This window comes from Orcinus orca, chromosome 15 (assembly GCF_937001465.1).
Source record: "Orcinus orca chromosome 15, mOrcOrc1.1, whole genome shotgun sequence".
In the NCBI taxonomy this organism is placed as follows: domain Eukaryota; kingdom Metazoa; phylum Chordata; class Mammalia; order Artiodactyla; family Delphinidae; genus Orcinus; species Orcinus orca.
The window spans coordinates 19,629,608-19,653,026 of NC_064573.1; the positions used below are offsets into that span (position 1 = coordinate 19,629,608).

Below are 23,419 nucleotides of genomic sequence, written 5' to 3' on the forward strand. Positions count from 1 at the left end.
GAAAACCAGCCACTGAAAGTTTCCCTAGACTTAGTCCTAGATCTGTAAAATAGTTCATGTACCTGATGAAATGCAGAATATATAAAAACTCAAAAATCTTAAAAGTTTTCAGGGCTCAAGAGGTTAGAAAGCTTATAACCAAGTCATCCAAAATACAAAAATGTTAATCTTATTTGATAAACTGCAATATCAAAAAAGAAATCTCTTCCATAATAGGTTTAATTTACCTCATTTTAAAAAGGATTTGCAGGACATCACATAAATAAAAGACGTGGTTTCTCCTATCTTGAGCTTACAACCTTATATAGGAAATCAGGCTTAGAATTATCAATTAACACTTTAAATTTACATGTTTCTGGTTATACATCGTTATGTAAGAGACACTATCAAGGAGACAAAACAAAATCAATCATCTAATACTTTTTGAGACATTTTCTCCCCTAAGGATACAAATTTGCTACAAGAGGAATATCAAAAACATAAACAAGAAATATAACAGCTAAATGAGCGATGGGGAAGGAAAATGGAGAGCCAACCTACCAGAGTTTGGAAGGTGAGAATGTTTGGAAAAGTAAGTATAAACTCTGTCAGAGCTTTAAAGAAATGGCAGAGTAAGCTTTAAATAACCAGAATGAAAGAAAACTGAGTATTTCAAGTATGAGAAATAATATGCATAAAGGTGAGAACATACACAGAAAGTTTGGGAGAATCTGAGTAAAGCAATTTAGCTGCAGCAAACTTGCTGAAATAAATCAGTAAGATTACAGTGGCGGTGTGTACAACAGTATCTTGTAAACACTAGTCAGGATGTCTTTGGATGTATGAACTGAAAATGAGGGGAAGAATGGTCATGGGTGAAATAAATATTAGGAGGCAAATGGACTAGTCTCCGTTAATGTAACGAAGTTGCTACGTTATAAAAAAAAAGTTGTTACACAGACATGTCTGGTCTACCGTAAGGACAATGTAGAATAAACTGGGAGGGTAAAAAACTAATACTTTTGTTCAAAAAAGGAAAATGATCTTAGCCACAGATGAATTTTGTTCCCTTTCATGCTACTTGCCTATTGTCAAGTTTACTTCTTGAGAGCACTTCTAACAAAGAGGTTTTGAGACATAGTGAAAGGTGGGACAGGAAAAAAGGAAACAAATTCAAAGTAATGAGTGATTCCACATATTCAAAACATAGAGGGAAAAAAAGAAATCTTGTCATGCTTTATCTTCAGGCAACATTTTGGTATAACTGCATGTGATTTAACAAGACATTATCCGAAACATTAAATACAAAATAATAACCCCCCAAATCCACATTTATAAATTTCAACAAGAAATAACATAACGAGAGAGACATATAACCCAAACAAACCCAAGAAGACAGAGTTCCTCAGTTTGGTCAGAAATCTCTATGAAGCTGAAATGAATTGTCCCAGAAAAAACTGAGAGTTCTTACTGATAACAAAGAAAATACAGTTGAGTTTCAAGTCTTCACATATGCATCACACTTTTATCGCTTGATCTCAAATAATTTTTGGAATTAGGTTAAATTTTTTCATGCTCAATTAAAAATCTGAAATGTCTTATTAAAATTTTATCACTTTTTCTATTTAATATTTTTCAATATACCTAAAAGAGAGAAAAAGGTTGATAAAACTTTATATTCACAATCCTATTTTTAAAACTAATTGTTCTCATCTGCTTTAAATTCCCAACTCAGCAGTCTCAATACTGTTGTCTCCTTTTTTTCCTCTGGAAATCTCAAAATAAAAAATACTGAAATATTTAACAATTAATTAAATCAATTCCTTAAAGAATTTATTGAACATTTATCATTTACATTTTTTTCTTGTTTGAATCTCCTATATATTTTTTGAAAGGTTAGAATTAATCATTTAAAGTTCTCTTTTTTGCTAAAAAACTTAAACTTCCATATTTAATACAAAAGGAAAAATACTCTGGGGTAAGTATAATCAAGTTTCTTAAAATACTAGTTATAACAAAATTTTAGAACAGGCTTATCTTATTTAGTACTGGATATATGTTCTTGCAAATGGAAGAACTAACCAAATCAGTGCTACTCAGAGTCAACACAGCATAATAATCCCTTTGGAGATGCTTTCTAGGTATACTAAACATATTATATCTGATCAACAGATAATATGTAATTATCTGATATCTTTGTCTGCTCTGCCTTTAGAATTCGTTGGATACTGGATTTCACTGGAACATGCTCCGCTCAGATCTATGTTCATCCACTTAAAATCTATCTGCACTTTTAACAGCCAACCACATTTCAATCATCAAAGTAATGTCTTGTTTGATTGTATGCAAACTACCTGCTGTGAAGCAGAAGACCATAATCAGAAATAGAATGTCTGCGGCAAAAACACCTCCACAGAGTAAACACAACAAACTTATTAGCAAGTGACTCTCAAACTGGGCAAAAAGAATAGTACAGTGACTGACTCACTAGGCAAGGAAAAGAAAGACAGGATTCACTCCACAGTCTCTGACATGTAAGTTCTATAACAAAGGCCTTAGTGCTTTAAATTGGGGGGAAAAATTCTTTGACCCAATGTACTTAGAAATTCCTATTTGACAGTGAAGCTACTTATTAGCAAAAACGCTCCAATTTGGGTAGTGTTAATTTGTACTATTTGTATACATACCTATTCTTTAATTTCATCAGGCTTTTTTAATATGCTTTGCCATGTCTTATGAATTATTCCTTCATTTTGTTGGTAAAGATGCTTCCTGCTTATTAGACGCTCATTTGGTAGAAGTTGCAAAATTATAGAGCTCTGTTCAGTCCTAGCTAGTGAAAACCTTAAAGAAAGTTCAGCACTTGCAAAATAGCTTTAAAATACAGTTACTTTCTAATTTTCCATATTCATTTAAGTTTAGTTATCAAATTCCATAAAGCAACTGGCCACTGATATAGTTTTTACTAGTTTGAGCTAACCTCAAAACTTAAATCTGGGAAATAATATCAAAATATTAAAATCTCAAATATCCCCCCCCAAATATTTTATAAACTGTCAAGTACTGTCAAGATTATCTTACATATAGAATCAAAGCATTAATTAAATGAGGTTTTCCTGGAATTCACAATATAAAACATCCTTTTAGCACTGCACCAATTAATGTTATTTGCAAATACAACATATTCTTAAATGTTTGCTTTATGAAACTTGAAAGTAACATACTTCCATATGGATAAGATACACCATAACAATTTTGACATTCCTCAAGCTCCTTAAGTGGATACTAACTTTATAAAAGAGTCTATTTAAGAGATTTTGGATAGAAACCAGGAAAAGCTTCTTAATGATCCAGAATCAGATGATAAAATGATGAGGATGCTGAAGAAGGTTAAGTCCATGTAAGCTTCAAGAACGGAAATCATCCATCTTTGAATATTAGACATTTGACAGCCTGAAGACCAAAGTCAGACTAGCCATACAGTGTGGGTCCTTCTAGTTCACCTCCTGGTATTTTGGCACAAAATGAGGATAGACCACAAAAATCTATGGACATTTTCAAGTCTGGTTTTTAAAAAATATATAATACTTGAACCAATCACAGAATAATATATGGCTTCTAATTACTTTGTCAGTTTAAGCAATAGGAAAAAAAATACATTTTTGTTCTGTGGTGACTATTGGTTAGACTTTTATTTTCCTCTTCATATTTTCGGTGACTGTTTCCCACTGGAATCATCAACCAGGTCTCTCAGGCGAGATAAATGGTGCAAAGCCCTTCATTAAAAAGTATAAAACATATTATAAACCAATATTAAGGACTGAATAGGTAATGCAAAAAGAAATGGTGATTATATTGTTTCTTAACTTCAAAATTAGTATGAGAGATAAGTTTATGGAATAGTTTTAGTATCAAAACTGAAAATTTTTCTTTGTAAAACCTTGCAATCTGAATAACTGAGGGTTAAAATAATTCATCTAAAATTCTATAAACACTTACTTAAAAAAATTATATGTTTCACATTTAAGGGTTTTTTTTTGAAAGTGTGCCAAGTAGCCTAATAAGAAACAATAATAGGTATCACTTGTGTCACACTTAAAGCATCTTTTTCATGTACTTTGCAGAATGAAATGATACCTTCTGATATACTGTGTACATCATTTAAGAAATAAAGGACATAATTCATTTTTAACATGTACAATCAAGAGAGCTAAATTTAAATAGCACTAAAGAATCAGTTACAATTGAGGAAAACTCATTTTTATTGAGCATGGGGGAAAACAAATGACAATTACATTGAATAATGCAGTATTATACCAACAACCTGGTTTTTCTCAATCATCCCTCAGACAAACCAAGAAGATAGGAGCCCTTAACTTTCCAGTCTTCCTCTAAAAGTATTCTTCCAGCTTTCCTTCTCCCTTACCCTTCAGATCCTTGAGGATCACTCAAAAATATCAGTTAATCAACCATATTTCAGATCTCTGATAAATAAGAGACCAAGAAAAACAGAAATAATATACCAGTAATCTCTAAGGTGAGAAATTAGTGAGAAGTTACTGAAAGGTGGTGACTACAACACCTTATTCTACAGTCTCCAACACAGGTTCAATTGATGTATATTAAATAAAATATATCTTCCACTTTACCAAAGATAAGGAGAGGGAGGAAATTAGTAGTGTTAATTACTGCATTACGTCTATTTCCCTGTACTCTATTTCTTAGACACTTCTACTCAAATGTATTAAGAATCTGAATTCTGCCATCCTTTTGGCAGCTTCTGTTAATTTCTGAGATTGTCACCTTCATTAACTAAATGACAATAACTCACCCAGAGTTACTAAGCAATCAGAGGTAAAATTAGACTTTATTATTTCTACATCCTAATATCTCTCTACTTAAAGAATTATTTTCTTCCTACAGACATATTTATGAGGAAGAAGATAATCTGTAAATATACTTGGGGCTTATCTTCCTTTTTTCTTTTCAGGCTGTGACTCAAGAGAAGGAAGATGACAAGTGGCTAGAATCTGATGTTACTGTTTACAAATCGGAGGGTCAACAGATCCTTTAGATTTAGAGGGTCTATGAAATTGGATGGGGAAAAAAATCATCTTTATTTTCACAAAATGCTATCTCTAAATTAGTATTTCCTTCCATTATGAATGTAAGCAACAGCCAAAATCTGTGACCTCATACGCCATAGAAATCAGAGGTATTTTCATATCACATTATAGTCATTGCAAGTATGTTTTATACTCATCACTACTTCAAAATTATAATAGTTATATAATAGTTACAAAATTACAACAGTTATTAAACCCACTGCTAAAACATACGTCCTCTAAGTCTTTCTGTCTACAGTCCAAAAGTTCATATGACATAACTGGCCAACTATTAGACAACTTTAAGTCTAGTTTTCATCCTCCAAATAGTGAAGTCTCACTGGTAACCCAGACATCAATGCCTTCCAATATTCCCTTTCTGTAATTGTTTGCTGATCAATATGTGAAAGGTAAGTAAAAGAGCACACCATGGTTTAATGCTTTTATTCAAGTTATGCAAAAGGCCTTCACACTAATACATGTTTTTACAAAATGAATTTTAACTTACCTGTATTTTAAATATATTGTCTTATTTTAAATGCAATAAAGAGAAGCATATTTTACTAATTAGAAATGTATTTTAATATTTTCATAGTTAATTCACGATAACTGGTTTCCTTTCTAATCCCATGTAGTATATTTTATGTCTTTAAAACAAAATGTCAGGTAGAAAGGGGAGTGGGTAATAATGGGAAGGAATAAAAAAGCTAAGTAGAAGTGTGAAATCTTCAGTCTCCCTACCTCAGCTACGCAATCATTTGGCAGTTCCTTTCATCTAACCTCTATCTCCCGTTTTGAGAATAAAGCGATCTGTTTAGAGAAGAGTCTATCAAAAGTGATTGGTATTTCAAGGTTAAGTGTAGGGAGAAGGAAAGGATAAAATTGTAGAAGGAAATTATTCTTGATTTTCTTCTCTCAAAAAGTGAAAAAGCAGGCTAATGGGGAAAACATCAACCTAAGGGTTGTATTACAACATTGAATAGTCATTCACCTTAAAAACTGAAATTAAAAAACTCATTTCTTATTGTGACTATGTATCTATTGATGATCATTCAAGTAAATACTAATCAACCCACAGAAACTCAGTAACACTGATTATGTGATGGCAATTTAGCTATACTTTACCCATTGACATCTTACATTTGTTTTTCTACTAGTACTACTATACTGGCTGTTCTCTTAAATACTATGTTTACTGGCCTATATTCAGCCTAGAATCCAGCAAGAACTGAATGAAAGGCTTTTCAGAACAAACTGCCCACTCTTTCCTAGATCTAAGTAAAATATGAGCACATTAGAATAAAGAAAAATGTTTGCTTTAGGGTCAAGTTTTGCAAGTCTGAGAGCTAATTCTGTCTATCCCTAGTGTAGAACGAAGACCAGAAAATTGAGCAAGAAAAGAGATCTGAGAAATGAGACAACTTCCCAGCTATCGTTAAGTTTGGTTTTCACAGCATGGCCTTTAGTATTGAGAATTACAAAATCTTACACATTCATATGTGTAAGGGCACTTCATATTCACACAATCAAATCTATAAAATAAATACCCGTCTCTTCTACCAATATCATGACTATAGGAAATTCTTCCCAACTTTTTAAGATATGTAACTAAGAAAATAAGTAGATTAACACCTTAGGGCATTTAGACCTATCTTTATATCCAGGACATTATATCCACTTAAATTTCTGTGGCGATATGTCAAATAATGATATACTTACTTAGAATTATTTATCTCTTCTAGAGGGAATATATGACAACACATTTCACGTACAAGTTGTTCTTCCAGAATAACCACACCAATACTATCTCAAATTGTTGGTATTACTCAGAAATGAAAAGATATTTTCCCTAGGCCATTCACATCTATTATATTTTTAGTGTCTACAGTTATCTCATTAGGTCCTAAGAACACTTTCTATAGAAAATAGCGCAAATTTAAGAGAAAATCTCAGGATTAAAAATTATGCTCCAAGAATCTTAAATATACCTAGCACACCTCCTCTTCCAGCTACTTTAATTCCATTCTATAACCTTCTGATTTCAATCAGAGATGTTTGTATCCATAACATACTCAGAAATTAACAGAGAACACTTACTTTTGAAGTGACCTATTTACAGGAGCCATATTTTCCTTCAACTGTAATTTAGAGAAATCATCTTCTGAAACCTATTATTAAAAACACCAAATATAATAAAACAGTGAAAATATTATATAATTATAAACTTATATGCTATCTAATATGTGTGATTAATAAGAACATTAAAAATATTGTCCGCATTCCCAAGGAAATAATTCTAAGCAAATAATTTTCAGTAAAGCATTAAATATATATATATATATTTTTTATTCTAAAAATACTACAACTTTTTCATCTTGCAACTGTCCTAAAGTATGCTTCAAAATGTTTGTTCATTAAATATCAAATCTTGGCTTGAAATTATGACTTTACTGAACAAGGCTTTATCTCAAGAATGTTTAAAAGGGGAAGGAAAAGAAGGATGGATTGCACTGTATGTTAGTGTCATGATCATTAGAATGTAAGGAGAAAAATTAAGAAATACAACTTAAGTGAGTAGCATGTGATAGTTCCTAAAATCTAGTACACTCACTTGTAATGAAAACTGAATTTTGTAAAGCTCTACTGAATAACAAAATAAACAATATTAAAATGTATTAAGTATTTTCCAGGTATTAAGTTTTTACCAGGTGCCAAGGACTATAATAAGTACTTTCTATAGTTTGTTTCAATTTGTCTTCTCAACAATCTCATTTTACAGAAGAGGAAACTGAAATTAAGGAGGTTAAGTGATCTGTACAAATACTGCACTTGCTAGTAAGTGGCAGAATTAGAATTCACAATCAGGCTTGGAAGAACATAAGCTAGGTTTGTAAACACTATACTACTGTGAGGAAAATTCGACCCCTATGAAATATCAGCCCAAAGCAGAAACAGATTTCCAAATTTCTAGGAAATACACAAAAACACAATTACTTTAAAATAAAACTTTACATAACCGTATTAAGAGTCAATAAACACATGGTAACAAAATTAAACTTCAGATGACAAAGGTTATGGGGAGAAGTCTAATGTTGAAAGGTTCTCTAGGCCACCTCAAATATAAACACAGGAAGTTGGACTACACAGAATAATTTTGTAGGGCATTAAAAAACAACTCTTACAATCCTTTCATCTACAGTTTTAATAACATCATATCTAAATACGATGTTGTATTTATAACCATAAACTTAATAGAACAATCCATTCAGGGGTACACAACTGCAAAAAGCTTACAGTATTAAATTTGAGTAAGTTACTTTCTAAAAAAAAGAATAACAACAGTACAACTCTACGACATGTGTTATATACCATGCTTATTAACATAAAATTAGAGGTGAGGCTAAGAAAGATCTAGGAGGAAATCTTATCCTTCACAGATCTCAATTCACATTCATAGATTTCAATTCATAAATTAAGTTTGTGCTTACTTGTTTAATTTCACCTTTTGGCTCTGTGGTTTTATTCTGATTAAAACTTTCTTGCACTGCTTGAAGATTAAATAACATTTGTTTCAGGGCTTCAACAGGACCATGGTGTTTCCCTCCAGAAAGGGTACAGCTCTAGAAGTTAAAACAGATGAATGATGAACCATCCAAATTCAGAAGGGGAAAAGTTCTATTTTGTATTATTTCCCCACAATATAAATTAATGCAAAATCCAAACAATACATGTCAATAAAGTGTTCCAACAAATCAAAACTGTAACTCATAAACCTCTCCTTACCCAGTCACTTAAAGACAATCACTATTAACAGCTTGGCACATCCTTCCCAGTCCTTGTTCTTTTAAAATGAATGGTACATGTTTACATTTGCAATGCGTTCACTTAGTACATTTAAAATTATAGATTTTTCGAACTGAAAGGTCCTCAGAGAGCAGGTAAGTCAATATGCTCTTTTCAAGTGTGTAAATGACGCTGGTTATCAGCTGAACAAGGACTAGAATTTCAAATATCATATTCTCTGCACACTTCCAAATACGTTTTCACACAGGGAATGCTGGTTTTTCACCTCTTTATGGACCACACATTCCTTGCTACCTTAAAAACACTCACACCTCGATTACCACTGATCTTATCTGCATCCAAAGAAGGCAACAGCACTTAGCCACATAAGGTAGTCAGTTAAGAGAACCTGTACAGGATATTTTTAAACTTCTTTTTTAAAGTCTTACCTTTATTTTTACATCTTTCAAATGAGTTGCTGTGTCCTGATAATCATCCACAAAGTGGAAAATAGGCCTCTTAAGATGTCTATAATTTAAAATATTTCAACATGGACAGTATAACATATATACGAAGTTAAGCACAGTGGCCAAAAAGATTTTAAAGGCACTCTCCACAGTTATATGAACAGGGTATAAGAAACAAGGTGTGGGAACGTAATAAAATGGTGCAGCCCCTGTAGAAAACAGTATGGTAATTCCTCAAAAAACTAAATACAGAATTACCACAATGATCCTGCCACTCCCCTTCTGAGTATATACCCAAAAGAAATGAAAGCAGAGATTCAAGCAGATATTTGTACACCTATGTTCATAGCAGCATTATTCACAATAGTCAAAAGGCGGAAGCAACCTAAGTGTCCATCAACAGATAAATGGATCAACAAAACATGATACATACACACAATGGTGTATTATTCAATCTAAGAAAGGAAGGAAATTTTGACAGATGATACAACATGGATGAACCTTGAAGACGTTATGTTAAGTGAAATAAGCCAGTAACAAAAGGAACGATACAGTATGAGTCTTCTTATAAGATGCTATGGATTGAATTGTGTCCCCCACCCCAGAATTCATGGTGAAGCCCTAACCTTGAATGTGGCTGTATTTAGAGATAAGGTTATAAGGAGGTAATCAAGGTTAAGTGAGGTTATAAGGGTGGGACCCTGAAACCATAGGATTAATATCCTCATAAAGAGACACTTAAGAGCTCAAGGAAAGGCCATGTGAGGACAAAGTGGGAAGGTGGCTTGTATGCAAGCCAGGGAGAGAGTCTTCACCAGTAACAGAATCAGTCAGCACCTTGATCTTAGATTCCCCCACCTCCAAAACTGTGAGAACCAAATATCTGTTGTTTAAGCCACCCAGCCTATGGTATTTTGTTATGGCAGCCTCAGCAGACTAAAACATATACGGTTCCTAGAATAATCAAATTCATAGAGACAGAAAGTAGAATGGTGCTAGCAGAGGCTGGGGGTAAAGGAGGATGGGGAGTTAGTGTTTAGTGGGTAGAGTTTCAGTTGGTAAAGCTGAAAAAGTTCTAGAGATAGACAGTGGTGATGGTTGCACAGCAATGTGAAGGTACGGTACATATTGCACAGAACTAGACACTTAAAAACGGTCAGGGCTTCCCTGGTGGCGCAGTGGTTGAGAGTCCGCCTGCTGATGCAGGAGACACGGGTTCGTGCCCCGGTCTGGGAAGATCCCACATGCCGTGGAGCGGCTGGGCCCGTGAGCCATGGCCGCTGAGCCTGCGCGTCCAGAGCCTGTGTTCAGCAACAGGAGAGGCCACAACAGTGAGAGGCCCATGTACCGCAAAAAAAAAAAAAAAAAAAAAAAAAAAGTCAAAATAGTAAATATTATATATACTTTACCAAAATTTAAAAAGAAAGAAAAAGAAACAGGGCATAAGGATCCAGTTCCACTTATACTCCTACAACCTTGGAGACAGCACCTGAGGCATTATCTCTAAATGATCTGCATCCAGCCACTGGTTTAGAAGAAATTCAGGTTGCCTAATGCCAACCATAAAAGTTACAAAAGCTTGCCTCTGCAATTTGCTATGTCTGCCTTGAGTGAACTTTTCAGGCAAAATTCTGGTCAGAGTACCAAAAAAGAAAACTACAAAACAGATTATATGAACTGTTCTGTGCCACTCACAAATGAATGTTTAATAAACGTTGGCATGTTTGATAGAATTTGTTCTGAGACTTCTCATTAAATCCTTGTAGTGAATGTCTCTGAGTATGTCTTTTTGTATAGTATAGCTCTGACTCTCGGAACTATAGTAATGTTTCATGTATTCAAAAACCAATTATTTAAACCACATAAAATGTGGGAATAACCCAATTTACACAATAAAAAAAATGAGCCACCTAACAGCATTACAAATGAACAACATGACCACACTGAAAGGAGTTGGGCAGAAAATAATTAACCACGGTAACCTTGGAAAAGAATATTTTGACTGGATATTGCAAGGCAAAAGACAAAAAGAACCATACACAAATAATATAATCTAATTAGTAAATGTGTTTCTTACAGCAGTATGGGTTAGCAATTCTGAAACTATGCATATGCTAAGACTGAAAAAATAAGTAAACCTATTATAGATAATAAGAGTAAAGATTCTCACCAGATGAGAAAGCAGTTACAAATAAGGAACAAAGGGGCTAAAACAAAGCCTGTGGTATTGGACTAGAATAAGTAGTATCAGTACGAACTCATGATTTTATACCTACATATAAAATATATATATGTAAACAGATATACAAATAAGTATGTGTGTATGCGTGGCTTAGTAAACTTACGTTTCCTAAGTCTGCCTGCTGAGAAAGTCTAGAATAAAAACCCAGCAGCAATAAGCACACCTAGTGCCTAGATCTTAGTTTCTAAATACCATTTTCCAATAAAAAGAACCATGGCTCCTCAGAGAAGTGCTCAAAAAAGCATAGGGACATGTCAAAAGGACACGTGGAGCCAACCTGAAGCAACTCTTTATGGCCTAAACTAAAACAATTTAAGCAACAAAATAAGTAATAATATTGTATCGTGTTAAACCTAGAATAAAATAAATATCTATGAGTCCTAATATAAATAGTTTAATAAATAAATGGGGGAGAAGGAATAGCTCTTCATTACACAAGAATTTCAATTAATAATGCAGACAAAAAGTCAATATCCACCAATGGATACTAAATTAGTAGATGAAAGTTTGAGACTACTTGCATAGTCTCACAGTATCTCCCCTACGATATTTATTAATTACAAGGGGAAACCATGATTTTACTAAAGAGAAAACCAGTAGGCACCACGTGTTCAAGACTAACATCACAAGTATTAATATATTATAATTTTATATATTACATATTATTTTATTAACATATTGCTCTGGACTGAATGTTTGTGTCCCCCTACAATTCAAATGTTGAAGCCTAATCTCAATGTGACAGTATTTGGAGGAGGGGCTTCTGTGAGGTAACTAGGTCATAAAGGTGGAACTCTCATGAGTGGGATTAGTGCCCTTATAAGAAGAGAAACAGAGAGCTTTCACCCTCTCTGCTCTTGAAGATACAAGGAGAAGATGACCATCTGCAAACTAGGAAGCAGGATCTCACCAGACACCTTCATCTGGACTTCTCAGTCTCCAGAACTGCGAAAAATAAATGTTTGTTGTTTAAGCCAACTGGTCTAAGGCATATTTATTACAGCAGCCTGAACTAAGGAACATATCAATATTACCAATGATATCAATGTATCATGAACCCTCTGATATGATGCACTGAGAAGGGCACAGCATGATTTCTGTTGCATTCTTGCCAAAAATTCATAACCTCATTCTAATCATAAGAAAACTTCAGATAAACCCAATTCAGGAACTATCTAAAAAAAAACCAATGACCAGTAACTCTGAAAAAGTGTCAAGGTCATGACAGACAAGGAAAGACTGAGGAACTGTCAGACTGAAGTAAATTAAGACGACATGACAACTAAATGCAATGCTGGATCCTGCAACAAGACATTGGTAGAAAAACTGGTGAAATCAGAATAAGGTCTGTAGTTCAGGTAACAGTATTGGGCCTATGTGATCATTATGATATAAGATGTTAACATTAGGGAAGCTGGGAGAAGGGTGACAGGAACGACCTGTATTATTTTTGCAACTTTCTGTACATCTAAAATTATTTAAAAATAAAAAAACGCCGTGGTAGTGAGGCTGTGTGTGTAAAGGCATAAGAAAAGGGATTAGTTGGTTAGTATTTAACAGTCATCCATCTCAAACTCTGAAAAACTTATGCAAATTTGTGCCTCTACCAGCTCTCCTTACCCAAGTAAATTGCACCACCCAATCCTTTAGTTGCTTGGCTCAAACATCTTGGACTCATCCTTTGAATCCTCTCTATCTCCATCCTACGAGGTCACCTTCAAAACACATCCCAAGTCTAACTATTTCTGACCATCTCCAATGTACCCACCTAGCCCAAGCCTTTACAATCCCTATCCTGGAAGACTGCAAAAGCCTCCTAACTGGGTTCCCTGTCCTTCTCTAGCTCCTTTCAAGGTCTATGTTCCATACAGCTGCCTGTTTATATTTTAAAATGTAGATCTGATAATTTCATTCCTCCAAAGTACTCCAGTGACTTCTCATCTCGCTGAAATAAAACATAAAATCTTCATTCCATTACTTACATAGCTACATGATCTTCTGACTCCTGGTTACCTCTCCATCTTATCTCTTAACCATTCATCCTTGTTCTTTCTGATTGAGCTACACTGACTGGACTCTGATATTCCTTGAACATGCCAAACACTTCTCTGCGTTGGGGTTTCTGCACTTACTATTCCCTCTACATGTAAAGTTACTTCCCTATGGGTACACACAAGGCTTATTCACTCATTTTAGGTTTTGGCACAAATATCACCTCTCTAAAGAGGTGATTCCTACCTACTCTAGTTAAAATTTCTCTATCCCAAGTAATTTTTCTTTATAACATTTTGTAGTATCCCCTTATATATTACATTTTGATATAGCTTATCTCTCCAATTTGGAATAAAAACTCCAAGATGCAAGGTTTCTTCTCTCTTATTTACTATTAGGAATACAGTTCCTAGAAAAGTGCTTGGTATCCAAATATTTGGCAAATAAATATTTGATAATTAAGCTTCACTTAATCAGCATCTGCTATAGTATCTTATACAGAGCTCTAAGGTCAGGGACTTCCCTGGTGGTCCAGTGGGTAAGACTCTGCACTCCCAATGTAGGGGGTCCGGGTTCAATCCCTGGTCGGGCAGCTAGATCCCACATGCATGCCACAACTAAGAAGTCTGCAACCCTGCATCCCACAACTAAGACCAGGTACGGACAAAATAAATATTAAAAAAAAAAAAAAAAAAAGAGCTCTAAGGTCAGACATATTCTGACAGCCTCTACTTTCTCTAGTAAATTTCACTGAAGGAAAAGGTACATATTGTATTAAAATTTTTAGCTAATTTTTGTTTTGAGTGTTCAATCTCTCAAATCTTCCAGATGTTAAAATATCAAAAGTGTATTTCAATATTTAACAGCCATGGCTTATACTTCTAAATCATATTATATATCATTCCTTATGTGTATATATACACATTTACACTTCATTTTAGGGTTACTTGCAAGATACACATATGCTGATTTTATAAAACTGGATAATAAATTTCCCATTTTAAATCATAGGGGTGATAATTGCATCTTAGAAACATAACTCTCAATAAGCAACCGCCCTATGGGAAAATATAATTTACTCTATAAGATTCTGTTTTTTATGTTTTTCACAAGAAAAAAAAAAAAACCATTGTAATAACAATTTAGGCTCCCTGTAGAGTTCAATCCCAGGTCACTCTACTTTAGAATACTAAAATAAAATTATCAATAATTCTAGGAGTGATGGTTTTATGGAAGTGTGTTGCGGAAGAAGGGATTTTAGTCATGTTTTGTTTTATACTATCTAAATAACTTAGAAATTAATATCTATATATATTAGTCATAAATATTCTTTTAATAAGTTAAAAAGATTTAACATCACCCACCTGATTATCATTATTTAAAAAGTCTTCAAGGAACCCGTCAGCATACTTTGCCCTTGAAGTTTGTTGAACACTATCATCAGAGTTAACCGGAACAGGAGATTTGCTAGGATTTAAGGATACGAGACAGCAAATAAGTTCCCAATTTACAAAAATTAGACAGTATATAACTGATGGTTATCATTTAAAGTGGTCACCACTAAATAACCATTAGGATTCATATTGATGCTGCTTAGTGATTCCTTCACCTTCTCCCTAAACTTCTTCCTTCATCCTGCCCTATCTCCTTGCTTCTCCTTTAAAGCTTTAAGGAAAAACTATATAGAAACTGAAGACATTAGTCTTCAACTAAACAAATAAGCCTTCAAATATAAGTATCCTCCAAAAGCTCATTTGCTTGAAATAAGCAGTGCATTTTTCCAATTAAACATTGTTAGTTACTCAATATTAATACACAAAACTGCCAGAAATTTATTAACAGTTTCTACTGGGATGGCAGTTACATGCTCTTCTACGTCAAAGCAATAGGACAGACTTCTCCCCCAGAAATGGCACATATTAATATAAAGGACAGATAAAAGTGGGAGAAGGATCAATTTTGAAATTAAAATTCCTGAGTTCAAATACCAGTCCCACTCACTTATATGACTTCACAAAACTTTATCTTCAGTTTCTACATTTGTAGCCCCACTTACGTCACAGAAGTATTGCATAAATTAACTCAATATACCTGGTACATTGAATAGAGCTCAATAAATAATAGTTTCTATCTTGATGTCCAAGCAGAAGGAAAGGGGATCCCCAGCAAGAGTAAAAATTTTCCCCAAACCAAATTCTATTAGTTACAGAGAATAAAGAAACTCATTTTATCTTTTTCATTTATATATCAATATAAGATGTATCTCTAACTCAAATACTCAGATATCTAAGAATCTTCTTAAAACATTTAAATGTAATAATGCTTTTTTCTCAATAATTAGCAGCACTTCATTATTGACTCATTTGATTTGTAATTTACTAGGAACTTTTTCTCGCTTCCAAGTAGTCTTTTCTCCCATTCTTTACCAAAGAGTTTGTACATCCACCAACTATCAACAAAAAAGCATTTACCTCATTATAGAAGATGGGTGCTGGATATATAGGGAATCATTATACTATTCTTATACTTTTGTATTTGTTTGAAATTTTCCATTATAAAAAGTTAAACCAAAAAAAAAATTGTCTGGTTGTAGTTATTCTATCTCTCAGTACACTACTTGGAGTATTTCCCAGTCAATTTTGTTTCTGATGACAGATTGATAATAATTTGTCATTATCACAGTGAAGTAAGGTCTATTCCTTCTTCTCACACTATCATTAATTTAATGTAAAACATATCCATCATAATATGAATTTAATCTTCCAAAAATCAACTACTGTACCATAAGGTACTAGGGCAAACCATTAATAATAATTATACAAGTTAGAAGTCATAGTATCTAATTACAAAATACATTTGATGCATTCAAAAATTTTACTCTTAATTTAAGCATCTCTGATATGATTTGCTCACCCATTTTGGTTCCACTTGAAAGCAAAGTATTGCAGCTATAGGACTTTACAAATACAGATACAAATACAACCAACTGATACGAAGATAAGAAATTAGTAAAGATGAAAGATAAGTTTAAGAATTAAGTGAGCTAATTACTAACCCGAGTTTTTTTTTTTTAAAAGATATTAATGAACCAACAAGTGCGAAATGAAGCTAAACAAACAAAAAATACTCTGGATGATCATCGCCACTATTAAAATTTTTAAGAGAGCATCATAAATCAGAAACTGTCCTAAGTACCTTATATTTACTTATTTTTTTAACATCTTTATTGGAGTATAATTGCTTTACAATGGTGTGTTAGTTTCTGCTGTATAACAAAGTGAGTCAGCTATATGTATACATATATCCCCATATCCCCTCCCTCTTGCGTCTCCCTTCCACCCTTCCTATCCCACCCCTCTAGGTGGTCACAAAGCACCAAGCTGATCTCCCTGTGCTATGCAGCTGCTTCCCACTAGCTATGTATTTTACATTTGGTAGTGTATATATGTCAATGCTACTCTCTCACTTCGTCCCAGCTTACCCTTCCCCCTCCCCTTATCCTCAAGTCCATTCTCCACATCTTCATTCCTGTCCTGCCCCTAGGTTCATCAGAACCATATATTTTTTTCTAGATTCCATATATATGTGTTAGCATACGGTATTTGTTTTTCTCTTTCTGACTTACTTCACTCTGTATGACAGACTCTAGGTCCATCCACCTCACTACAAATAACTCAGTTTTACTTTTTATTATGGCTGAGTAATATTCCATTGTTCATATGTGCCACATCTTCTTTATTCATTCATCTGTTGAAGGACACTTAGGTTGCTTCCATGTCCTGGCTATTGTAAATAGTGCTGTATATTTATTTTCTAATCAACTGAATCCTCACAACCCCAAAGTAGAAGTGATTTGTACAGAGTCTCAGCAAGGAAGTGACAGAGCCAAGATTCCAAACTAGAATTAGTCAGTGTCCACTTACAAAAGAATAAGATGTTCAACTGAGAAGGAATCAAAAAAAGGATTCAGGAATTAACAGACTGTCTGTAACAGAATGAAGGCTTAGACAACTGAAGATAATAAATTAGCAGAGCCTAAGGCAGGACACAGGATTACCAAGAATGCATTTCTGATGAATATACGTGTAATAATATCACTAAAAGAAACTTTCCTACCTAAGCTCTCGATTCCTCCTCTATACTCACATTCACGGGTATCTAGGCAAACACTTTTTAAATTATTCTGAGAAACTATGGCATAGAAAGGTTAAGTCCACAAATGAAAACAATCTTAGAAACTGCAAACATTTACCATACAAGAAAATGCACCATTATTTACAGAAAATAATGACTAAGAAAGTAAACTGTAAATGAAAAGAAATGAATAACTAATACATGGAGAGAATATAGAGGAAGAAAAAACTTAAAGTAAAAAAAGTAACGAGAATTTCAAGCCTTCTCCATTTGCAAAATAGTTGCTTTTGGTTCTAATTCCTCATATTTAATATATATTAATATTTTACAGTGCAACAAAAGGACCATGTAACAAAGACAAAAATTATATAATGTACCTAAGATTATGAAATATTACGCCATCTTGTGGTAACAAATGAAAAATGCAATTTAAAGCAAGCAACACTGAAAGCTATGCTCTACAGAATTACCATGTTATTACCACTGTTAATTATCATTGTTATTTAAAAGATAAATCAGATGTTCACATGACATTCTTCATTTGGAAAACTGAATAGTTTTTCTATTGTAACTTACTTACAAAGTAACAGGAATATTTTCCCATGATCTTTCTGCTTCAAGTTTATCTAATGAACAAGGACTGTCATCCTTCTTCAAAGACTTCGGTAATTCTTCAGTACAATGCTCTAGATTTCTCTTGGCCTTCAGGATAAGCAATTCAATTCTGTCACCTAATTTAAAAGATCACATTAATTCTTTAAGAAAAGAAATAAATGCAAAGCACAGCAAAACCTCACAAAGGCAACAAGAATTCAGATAATTTGGAATACACACATATCTGTAATAGCAAGCTATGTTAAAATGTGACACCTGGGGCTTCCCTGGTGGCGCAGTGGTTGAGAGTCCGCCTGCCGATGCAGGGGACATGGGTTCGTGCCCCGGTCTGGGAAGATCCCACATGCCGCGGAGCGGCTGGGCCCGTGAGCCATGGCCGCTGAGCCTGCGCGTCCGGAGCCTGTGCTCCGCAACGGGAGAGGCCACAACAGTGAGAGACCCGCGTACCGCAAAAAAAAAAAAAAAAAGTGACATCTGTTGTGACACAAAGAAAAACAGAAAAGACATTTTCCAGTCACAAAATGCTACGTAAATGAAGACCATTAAGAGTTCAAAATAGATATATCACTTGATGGTTACATCAAGAATATGACACAAAAACTCCTAGATGTGAGGTCAAATTTATAGCACTTTCTTTGGTTCTTAAAAACAACAACAAAACAAAACAATTACCACTGAATGGCTTTTTGGATCCTGGGAGAAGTGGATTGTCACACTGACATTGGCTATGTTCAGAATCACATTCATATTCATTAACTAATCCTTTATCATCACTCAAGGAATGTGAACTGTTTGACGGTTCAAAAGAATATTCAAAACAATCTAATTTATTCATTAGCTGAGAAGTTCTTTGTGCCTGGTAACTATGCCTAGGGGAACAGTGATCTTCTTTAAATATTTGATAAATCCTTTGACTATTTGTATCGGGCAGCAAGTCTTGATTGTAGAGCCAGACTGGGTATTTGAAATCCGGTATACTCGTTATCCCTGAAACATTAAGGTCAGACTTCTGGCTAGTGAGCCATCTTGGGTAATTCTTTTCAAGTTTGTGTTCTGAACTATCCCTAAAAGATGATTTCTTGTTAAAAGATAAAGATGGTACAGAAACACATTTATTAACCTTATTCACAATTTTTGGGTTTTTCAGCCTACCACACTGCTTTCCTTTTACATTTGTGTATACAACCGGGGTAACTAAGTTATCCTTGCCCAGGAGAGTGGCTGGTTCTTGAAAATTTTGATTCTTTTCACTGTTGGATGAACTCAGTCTTCCAGTATGTTTTTTGCTTTTCTTGCTAATTCCATGACCTGCTCCAACATAAGTGAAAGAAAATGATCCATCTGCTGGAAGTTTTAATAGATCATCAGTTGTTAGGCTAATGGAGTCCATGTCATTAATAGTCTGTCCTCTACAGGATAAGGACAAATCTTTTTTGTCATCAAGATTTTCAAAAGCTGAAAAACAAAGCATAGTTCTGTTTACCTTCCTGTATCACATATAAAAATACTCTATAATATTCAACAGTAAATGAAAATTAAGAATTAAAAATCATGTTTGCCATTTTCCCTTCCGGAATATATTCTCCACTTCTGAGAGTAGAATGTAACCTTTTTCCACACTAGGGGCCATTCTGTAAGTGCTCAGTAAAGTGTTAACTGGATTATCAACAGATGCATTTTCCAAACTTGTATTCATGGAAACCTTACCAAGGAAAAACCCTTAACATCTTGTGAATATTACTGTCCTACAGAATACAGATCAGGAAGACTAATATAGCCCTAGCCCATCAATTGGAACTGATCAAGTATAAACTCTGAAAGGCTGAGATTTGTTTAAAGTCATTAAGCTAGTTAATGGAAGCTAGAACCACCAAGTCAATGCTATTTCTGTTATGCTATAATAGAACGGCTTAAGGGTTTAGGATCAGCCATCTACTATTATTAGTTACATTTCATGAGCTTCTCCTCTAAGGTCAAAAGGGGATCTTACCTGAAAACCCCTGAGAACCAGAAAATTACAGAATCATTTAAGAAATATAACCAGATCTCAATATTACAAGTCATTTTTACCCCAAAAGAAGCATTTAGTTTTCCAAGGCTACAATACATCTCTCAAAATGCTTTAAATCGGTAGGCAAAAAGAAAACAAAGAATAAAGCATACCATTCTTTGGTTTATAAACATAGTTGGAGAATTCTGGCATATTAGCAGAACATTTATCGATGTTAATCTTTCCAGTGCTTGCACCAAGATACATACAGCTTAGATCAAAATCATCAATATAGGCCTGTAGAGCCTGAGATGCAGAACTGTACAGTCTATCCTTATACTGAAAAGAGCCATGAGAGTTAGAGGAATTACTATCACTCAGGTTGCAGCTTGCTAACAGAGAAGATACTGAAGATTCCCGAGAACAAACTCTGCGCTTTGTATTTAATTTTGCCATGGCTTCCTCAAAATGGGTTATTTCCACTCATTCCTCTTAGAAACAACTGTAATACAAAAACAAAAGGTTAAAGTTCCAATTAAAAGGAATAATAGCTGTACAGAGAGAAATTACTAAATCTGTAAACGTTTTATAACTTTCTTTAAAAAATAAAATCCATTATCTATAAATTATTTTTAGGTAATGCACATTATAGATTATCTGTTTTAATTACTGTGAATTCCTTCATCATCAATTTAGAAAACATTTATTGATCACCTATTATGTGCCTGAAATTATGTATACAAAAATCATCTAAGACTATGTATAGAAAGTACCAAGGGAAGAATACTCACTTTTTTTTTAAAGTCCTAAAAACTACGATGTACAGTCTTTTCTTATGCTGATATAGGCTATGACATCACAATACCTAACATTCCCCTATACAAAATATTTTTCAATTCTTAAGCCTACCACCACGCGCTGCACATAGTAGGTGCTTGATAAATTTTTAAAAGGCATCAAATGACGTAGCTGAAACAAGAAGGAACAATGGAGAATACCCACCTTCAACATTTTAAATGCCAATTTGTAACTTCAGCCAACCCCTTCCCCCAAGACTTGAGAAAACAAAACAATTTACAATATTCATTTATAAAGAAATAAACTGCAAGTCTTACCATATAATGAGCTAGCAAAATGTTCTTTTCCTAAAATAACACTGTCAATAATCATTTTCTGACATTCATTTTTGATACTATCCTCACTATTTTCAATTCTTATGTAAAATGGATTCAGCCCACCTCTCTTTCAAAGGAGACAATAGTTTGGAAATTGCTTTAATGTATTCATCTGTTTTTCCATTATTAAAATTGAGAGAATTCCAATCTACCTTAATATAGCAACAATAGGATCTATATTTGAAAACCTAAGAAATAACAGAGTGAACAGGTACTACTTCAGTAAATAATATGACATTCTTTTAGAATTAAATCAATGGATTTTCTGAAGTAAAAATGAAAGCTTAATGTCTAGGACTTAACACATGCTATGATGTTATAAAATTAATGTTTAATTTTTGGGTATAATTTTTGGAATGTTAAAGTTTTAACAACTTTTAATGTAATCTTAATAACTGTCAAATTTGACTTTAAAATACTGAGAAAGTTTTCCGTTTACGAAGAAAAGAGTAAAAGGTCAGAGCTGACACTAGTCAGTGCAAAGCAGCAGCAGAACATAAGATAATGGTTATTTAGCCTCTGCTTTCCCTGAATGCTGTGATGCTATTGGTATACCTCTAAAGAATGGCTAGGCCAAGTCAGCTCTGCCCTTTCTTCACCCCTCTCACTAATGATTTTAACTTTTCTCAAGTAAATATTGCTTGGATCACAAACTTGACCAAACGTTTCCTCCCTTATTCCAACACAGGACAGGTTACCGATTTTACAATTTATTTTACAAAACCTTGAAAACGAAAACAAAACCCTAAAAAGGAAAGCTGTTGGATTACAGTTCTCAGTAAGTGGGTAATAACATTTATTTTAATTCACAAAAGGCAAAAAGAAAATCCACAACTGAATTTTTATTGTGCAAAGTTTCCAAAAGTACACCAAAGAAGAAAGAAAAGTTTAATCAACTCCTATGCACCCATCATCCTGCTTCAACTACCAACACGACGAAACTCTATCCACCCACTTCTCCTCACTTCTGCCACAGAATTATCTGGAAGCAAATTCCCTGCATCTTACCATTTCTTCCGTTAACACTTCCGGGTGTATCCCCAAAAGGAAATCCATCATTCCGACGAATAGAACGTTAGCACGAGTGGCCAGAGATCTCTACTACCTTTCATTCAAAAACAGAACGTAGAGCGTTAAATTACCAATGAGAATAGCTCACAGGAAATGAAGAACAACCCTTAGAAATAACAGCTCTGATTTATGTTATGAAAATGAACATGTGCTTGTTCTGCAGCAAAAAGACAAGAATTAATGACCCTGGAAAGCGAAGATCGCTGGCGCCCCTGCAGCGGAGCATCTTCGGCTTCAAAGCTTCCGCCCTTAACTAGGAAACACCTCCCTCGGGGATTCCAGCACCCACCCACCCCCCACCGCAGTCCCAGACATAGGCTTCTCACAAACCATTCATCAGACAACAAAAGCGAGCGGCCAGTTTTGCCGAGGTGACGGCCCCTAAAGCACAAGACCCTGCCTCCCCGCCCGCTTCAATCGCCGACAGCGCCTCGAGGTCCAGGTCAGGTCCTCTCCTTCCCGTTCCGCGACCCTCCCCCTAAAGTTGCCCGCTTTCCACCGGGACTCTCATCCCGGCCCCTCCTTCGGGAGACAGCCCACCCCTCCCCTCGGGCTGTCAAAGGATGGGACGCCTTTCGAAAACACACGCCCTTTTCCGGCCAAACTCACCGACGAAGGCCTGCAAAGAGAGAAAAGCGCACACGTCCTCAATTCTCCACCCAAAGCCCTGTCCTGCCACCCGACGGGAAACGTGACAAAGCACCCAGACCCGGACGCCGCCCGGCCTCAGGTTCCGCTAGCTCGCAGGCTCCTCCGCCGTCAAAGCCGAGCGCAGATCCCGCGCTCCCTTTCAAACTGACCCAACATGGCGCTGGCTTGCGGTGCGCATGCGTGGCGCTCGGGGGCTGGGGCTAGCAGGGCGAGGG

General features: G+C 34.8%; 1 protein-coding gene across 5 annotated transcripts; it reads right to left on the reverse strand.

Moving 5' to 3' along the window:
* Positions 1–201: 201 nt before the first annotated feature.
* C15H18orf54 (chromosome 15 C18orf54 homolog) lies at positions 202–23,385 on the reverse strand. 5 transcript variants are annotated; one of them, XM_033421447.2, is made up of 10 exons: positions 23,163–23,384; positions 22,491–22,587; positions 21,099–21,276; positions 20,481–20,809; positions 18,990–19,772; positions 18,283–18,433; positions 14,933–15,035; positions 8,573–8,704; positions 7,182–7,252; positions 202–3,755 (listed from the first exon to the last, which is right to left on the reverse strand). In XM_033421447.2, the coding sequence occupies exons 4-10, from the start codon at positions 20,761–20,763 to the stop codon at positions 3,683–3,685; spliced, it is 1,596 nt and encodes a 531-aa protein (XP_033277338.2). In that variant the 5' UTR covers positions 20,764–20,809; positions 21,099–21,276; positions 22,491–22,587; positions 23,163–23,384; the 3' UTR covers positions 202–3,682. The 5 variants fall into 5 exon arrangements, 2 of the variants coding, with proteins under 2 accessions (XP_033277338.2, XP_004266159.2); XM_004266111.3 differs by lacking the exon at positions 21,099–21,276 and having other exon boundaries at positions 23,163–23,383; XR_004481432.2 differs by lacking the exons at positions 202–3,755; positions 7,182–7,252; positions 21,099–21,276 and adding exons at positions 9,317–9,395; positions 12,487–12,521 and having other exon boundaries at positions 23,163–23,385.
* Positions 23,386–23,419: the final 34 nt, after the last annotated feature.

Bases quoted from the DNA above. Each gene is read 5' to 3' on its own strand.
- C15H18orf54 (XM_033421447.2), bottom strand. From the start codon at position 20,763: ATGGCAAAATTAAATACAAAGCGCAGAGTTTGTTCTCGGGAATCTTCA. The intron at 19,773-20,480 runs GTATGCTTTATT...TTTGTTTTTCAG, and splicing joins TGTTTATAAACCAAAGAATG to CTTTTGAAAATCTTGATGAC. The intron at 7,253-8,572 runs GTAAGCACAAAC...TTTTAATAATAG, and splicing joins CAAAAGGTGAAATTAAACAA to GTTTCAGAAGATGATTTCTC.